At 34.0% G+C, this 6,000-nt stretch overlaps 1 protein-coding gene across 3 annotated transcripts in view; it reads right to left on the bottom strand.

Moving 5' to 3' along the window:
* Positions 1-699: 699 nt before the first annotated feature.
* The window catches only part of Ube2d3 (ubiquitin conjugating enzyme E2 D3), a 28,907-nt gene continuing 23,606 nt past the window's right edge, over positions 700-6,000 (bottom strand). For all 3 annotated transcript variants that reach the window (XM_036189826.1, XM_036189825.1, XM_036189824.1), the window contains exons 7-8: positions 3,644-3,737; positions 700-1,952 (exon numbers count right to left, since the gene is read on the bottom strand). In XM_036189826.1, coding sequence (XP_036045719.1) covers positions 1,907-1,952; positions 3,644-3,737 — 140 coding nt within the window. In that variant the 3' untranslated portion in view covers positions 700-1,906. The remainder of the gene's footprint in view (positions 1,953-3,643; positions 3,738-6,000) is intronic.

The raw sequence follows: 6,000 nt of genomic DNA, 5'->3' as shown, positions 1-6,000 counted from the left end.
TTTAAACAAAAGGTAAAATTGGGGATGGAGAGCTCACTGGAAAAAGTGAATAACTGAATTGGTTATTTCCCAATGCAAATACGTATTACAGAATAAAGCCAGAACATCTTCAGAAGGCATGCACTTCACTTCCAGTTTACAGAACCTTAAGTCAACAAATCATGTCCAAATTACATTATTTAAATGTTTATAAAAAAATTAAGCTTTTACATTTATTTCTAGCTTTCCACATCTGTGTGCAGACAAGGAGTAAGATTGCACGTGAATATAAGCAGTGCAAAAATGTGGAAGTGGAGACATCACATGTGCTAGAAATAAAATACAAGACCAAGAAATAGAGCAATGGATAAAATCAAAGCTAGAAAAAAACTGAAACTACGGGTTCTGAATTAGGGTGAAGAATGATAATGCCCTTATTACTACAGAAGATTTAGTGGCACAGATAGCACTTGTCAAACAAACAATCCAATAGCATTGACTTTTATTCACTCATGTTAAGTCACCTGAAATGGTTATCTGTTGCATTTAAATGCTCATTAATGTAAATGGCTGAACAAATCCATCTCAATGGATAGTCAATATCCCACAGTTAAGTCACTTCAACACAGCCTCATGACAACTCCCACACCAAAACAGTACTTTATTTTGTAAATTTTGACCCATTATTACTCCCAAGTTTTTTATATATATATATATATATTTTTTTTTTTTTTCAGCTGTTAAGTGTACAAGATGAAGAAATTTTAGTTAGAAGGGGATGCACCTGGAAAATAAATTTCTTAAAACTCCATATATACGTTTCAAAACTGCTGAGTCCCAGCAGGACTCTAGGGCTGCCAGAATCATGTGCAGCGTATTAAAGCTACACTATCTGAATAGCTTATTAATTCTGCATAAATCAGGTCAAGCAATGTGTCAACCTGTAACAGACTGTGCACTTTAACTGAACATGGCAATATATTCACTCTTTTGAACTTTACATCATCATTTGATGTCAAACAATGAAGCAAATCCCAACAGTATATACAAAAACAGCTTTGCATTTACAAAGGATTGTTTCCCATACTGATTAATCCAGGCAGCTAACTCATTGGTTTATGCAACTTTATTGAAGAAAAATAAATCAATTACTAGGAGAGCTATTAGTTGATCACTCATCCATTGACAACTCGCATCATTTATTCAGTGCTATATTAAACAGTATTGGAAGATAGATTAACTAATAGCTCCAAGCCTCCTAACAATTTAAATGAAAATTACAAAATGTTTTGAGACCCTATTTTGGAATACAAAGGGTGTTTGACTTCCAATTTCCATTCTCTGTAGAACAAGAACAGGTCATTCCTTTATTGACATGCATAAAATACATCACATTTTCTGTTCTGCTGATGCTATAATTCAATACCAATTCTCCAGCCACATCAGTTATGAGCATAAAGTATATCATGTAACCTCAAATCTCTAACAGTGGAAGGCTTAAACAAGTATGGATGCGCTAGAATAATGCTTCCTTTGATGTGACAGCTGAGCATCCATCTCCCTCCCCCTCAGATGGTTTCTTCAGCATGTTAGAGCAGTGAGGATTGGTTTAGTCTCATAACCAAGTTAGAGTGAAGACATTGGCCACATAATACACATGCTCCAGTTTTAAAAAAATTTCTGAATCTTGGGCAACTGTTCTCTTGTTAACTACTTTACAGTTTCTAAAAGCAGTTATTGTCCAAAGCTGGAAGAACTTAAGTCTTCTCAGATGAGCATGTGAATGAATGGAGGGAGGTAAACAAAAAATAAAATTAAAAAAGATGAGGTCTGATAGGGGAGCAGCCGGATAAGAAAATCAAAAAAGGAACAGTAATTTAAAGTTTATTCCAGCTATAATGCAGGTTATTCTGACTTTAAGGTAGCATCACATGGCATACTTCTGAGTCCATTCCCGAGATATTCTGTTGTACCTGTAAATAAACAAATAAGCTATTAAAAAATAAAACTGAAATAGAAAATTATTAGTATTGTAAAGGCAAAGAGAACATTTCTATGTTACTTGTGTATTTATGTTACCTGTAATGGCTATAACAGAAGAATAGACAACAAGAGACAGAAATAGCAGCACCAGTATTCAAAGCAGTGTGGAAGATGAGAGACACAAAATTAGTGTTCTCTTAATAAAAGCAGTGCGAGATTGGGAGGCTTAAGGACCTCCCCATCCATGAGGTAGTATTCTATCAAACTTTCAAGTTGGTTGTACAGTCCGACAGATTTTTACATTAAAAAAAAAAAAAAAAAAAAAACAAAACCTACAGTCTACTATTGTCAGAATATTCTGTATACACATGTTGCATATCGATAGAAATTTTGGACGGGGTCAGAACTATGCATATACACACCCTTACTGAGAATTGAATCTGAAACCTAGATTGACTCACACCCCCCACTCCACAAAGTGACAAAAGCTTAAGAACTGAGTACATAGCAGAGCATAGTAGACAACTTTTAACAATATTACTAGTTTCATCTCAAACCAAGTGTATACAGTTCAACTATTTTTTCTACAGCTCAACATATTCAACATATAAAAAACGTTTTTCTAGCAATTCAGTTATAGTATTTAGAAAACCCTCTTCAAACAGCCAACACTTTAAAACAAATGGTTTAGCATACAAAAAACCACAAAAAACAGCTAACATTAATTCATGCTTGTCAGTAATGAACATTTAGTTTGGAAGCCGAGGTTTCAGTGTTTTCCCTTATATTACTACTACCTTCCTGGTAAAATCTGAGTAAAACCACCACATTCCATAGTATTGACACAAGGCTTATAAACACCATGGTTATTTAATAAGTATAAAGATACTCTTACATTTCTACTATGTAACCTTTATATATATACACACACATACACTATATACACATTTCAGCTATATAACTGCTTTGCCATGCAAGAATAATCTCACGCAGTAATGAAGACTAAGTATATACTTCCACGCTAAGAGAGATCAAGCAGTTAAAGTAGTTTTCAGAAAACTGCCATACCTGTTACCTTTGTTAGTTAATACAGTGCTTTAAAGCATGCAGCACTCAAGTGCTGGCAGTACCATAAATAAGCGCACAGTAGAGTGCAGATCCTCTTACCCTACAACATAGCGTATTTCTCTGTCCACTCTCTTGCTAACCTATTGTACCTAATTGAACAAGCACACTTAGCATTAATTATAACATACGAAAGTTAAATGGTTAAGCTGAACATATAATTCAAATATTTAATACAGACCAAAAATTTTACATTAGTACGATTTTTTTTTTGAGAAACATTGAAGAAAAGTGCATTATTTCCCCAAACTCAGTATATGCAAGTGTTTAAAACATTAGAAAAGAAACATTTCAAAGGAGCTACTCACTGTCATATACACTAAGACCGTTTATTTATTTGGCAGGGTCTCATTAGGTAGCCCAGGCCAGCTTCAAACTTCTAAATGCTCCAGTCTCAGCCATTACACTGGCCCTTACTGCTTTTCTTAATTGTGTTTTAGTAACTACCTTTCCAGAAACAAACATAAAAAAGTACTGTCACAAATTTCAGCAGAAATAAGCCCAAATTGTTAAATAAAACCACTGTTTACAGTCATCTGTTGAACTTCATACTTACTTATCTCTGTCTGTTTTATAGATCCGTGCAATCTCTGGCACTAGGGGGTCATCTGGGTTTGGATCACATAGCAGTGAACAAATGGATAAAAGAACTACAAAATAAATAAAATAAAGTTATGCAGTTTCAAACATGTGGATAAGCACCAAATTTAGAACTTACAAACGTATTCTAGACCTCAAGTCATACTTTATTAGTATGCACCATTCTCAAAAGTATTCTACAGAAAACAAGTTTCTATAAATAAGAACTTATATATAAAATACAACTATTAGAAATGAAAACTCTGTTGGCATGAAAGCCAGTAACAATTAGACCAAATGTTTTTAAAGGTAGTTGTCAAAAACAAAGCAAAAAACCCAAACCAACCAAACAACAACAACAACAACAACAACAACAACAACAAAAATCGCCCTATGTAATTGGCATCAATATTTAAAGATTTTCTGGGTACTTTGATGGAATACAAAACTCTTAGTATTTTAATAGTTAATACCATGTCCTATTATTTTTTAGTGTCAAGGCAGGACCAAAAACAAAACAAAACAAAAAAAACCAAAAACAAACAAAACAAAACAAAAACACCAAAAATCCCAAGAGATCCATACTTTGGCCTATTGTAGAAAAGGTTTCTCACAAAAACTACAAGAGTTGCTCCACTCAATGCTTTATTTTCTTGAATCTGAAGTAGAAACCAGTGTCCCTAGAGACTGGTGAAAATGAAGTGTACTTCTGTATTATAGTGAGCCTTTGGTTCTCTTAATCTGGTCTGCTCTACATAGACTTAGAAAATGCCAAGTGTCACAGAATAGTTTTTTGGTTTTTTTTTTTTTTTTTTGAGTACTTATGTTCTAGTCATACATATCAACACAAGCTATTATATAAAAATGCCCTTAAGTGGTTTGAATAAACCACTGGATGAAACCAAACAGCATAAGACAGTTAACAATCACATAAGCCAAATTTTTGTGTGTGTGTGTGTGTGTGTGTGTGTGTGTGTGTACAGCAGAAAATACAATCTCAAATTCAAATGAGTGGACATAAAATTATAAAATACAGTTAACTCAGAACAAGGCCAGCTTCTAATTCTGACTTGTTAGCTTAATGTCAAAAAACCAAGTAACTTTTAAGAACATAGACCCATCAACTCAGTCTGCAACTGTAGAAATACAATTCAGAATCATGGTACATCCCAGCAGTTAAAAAAAACAAAAATAAAAACAAAAACAAACAAAAAAACCAACCAGGAACCTGGCACTTAGATTATGAAAGGAACACTATTTGAAAAGAGATTTAAAATTTAGGTTAAAAAATTAGACTAAAGGAATAAAAACTGCATTGAGGAAATCTGAGTTTGAGGCCAGTCTGGTCTACAAAGCAAGTTCTAGGACTGTTACACAGAAAAACCCTGTCTCGAAAAACCAAAACCAAATAAAGCAAGACTTAAAAATTGGGAAATACTGCAAAGTACCTCTAGAGAGTCAAAAGCATTTTAACAGGCATGTGAAGAAATGTCTGTGTGATGTGCTGCCTGTAAACAAAACACTCCTGCTTCACTCTGCATCTATTCACAAAACATTTTGGTAAAAACTAACAATTAGTCCAAGTTTTAAGAATGATGCATTTCAGCATGGAGCCTGAAAAGAATAATGGTTAATACAGAGGTGCTGACATCAGATTATAATTATCAGTATTAAAAACTTGACTCTAACATAAGAAATATTAAGCTAATACCCAAGCCCATAAATCACTAAAAGGTAGAGTCTAATCATTAAAATGTTCTGTGTACAGTTTAATTTGCAGAGTGGAATGTCAAAAACCACTTGTCATTTAGAAACCAGCATCTGAAGTGGAGAAACTATCTCCATCTGGGGTATCCCCAGAGATCTGAGAACTTGTTAAGCATAACATTTCTATTTAAAGTAGATCAGACTTTATATAGCAATCTTCCCCAAGTTCCCTAATTATAGAGAATTATTAGACACAAAGCAACTATCATAGCTAAGTAACACCCAACTAAACATATTTTCAAAAACAGATACAGAAAATCCAAACCAGATGTCTGCTAGAGTAGAAAGTTTAAAGACTTTAAAGCTGTATCATGTCTGGATATATTATCCTGTCCTTGATAAAAAGGTGGCTAGTAGAGGCTAAAGAGATGGCCCAAGCAATTAAGAGCACATACTGTTCTTAGGGATAACAATTTGGGTTCCCCAACACCTATTCTTGATGTCTCACAGCTGCCTGTTAACTACAGCTGCTGGGATCTGGCACCTGCATTTACTGCACAGTACCACCTACACACCCACAATTAGTTTAGTAACGGAAGAACAAAGTTTGTTAAAATTAATTTGAAA

The sequence above is a fragment of the Onychomys torridus genome, chromosome 6 (assembly GCF_903995425.1).
Source record: "Onychomys torridus chromosome 6, mOncTor1.1, whole genome shotgun sequence".
Classification (NCBI taxonomy): Eukaryota; Metazoa; Chordata; class Mammalia; order Rodentia; family Cricetidae; genus Onychomys; species Onychomys torridus.
Note: the sequence above shows the minus strand (reverse complement) of the source record. Positions and strands in the feature narration are given on the sequence as shown.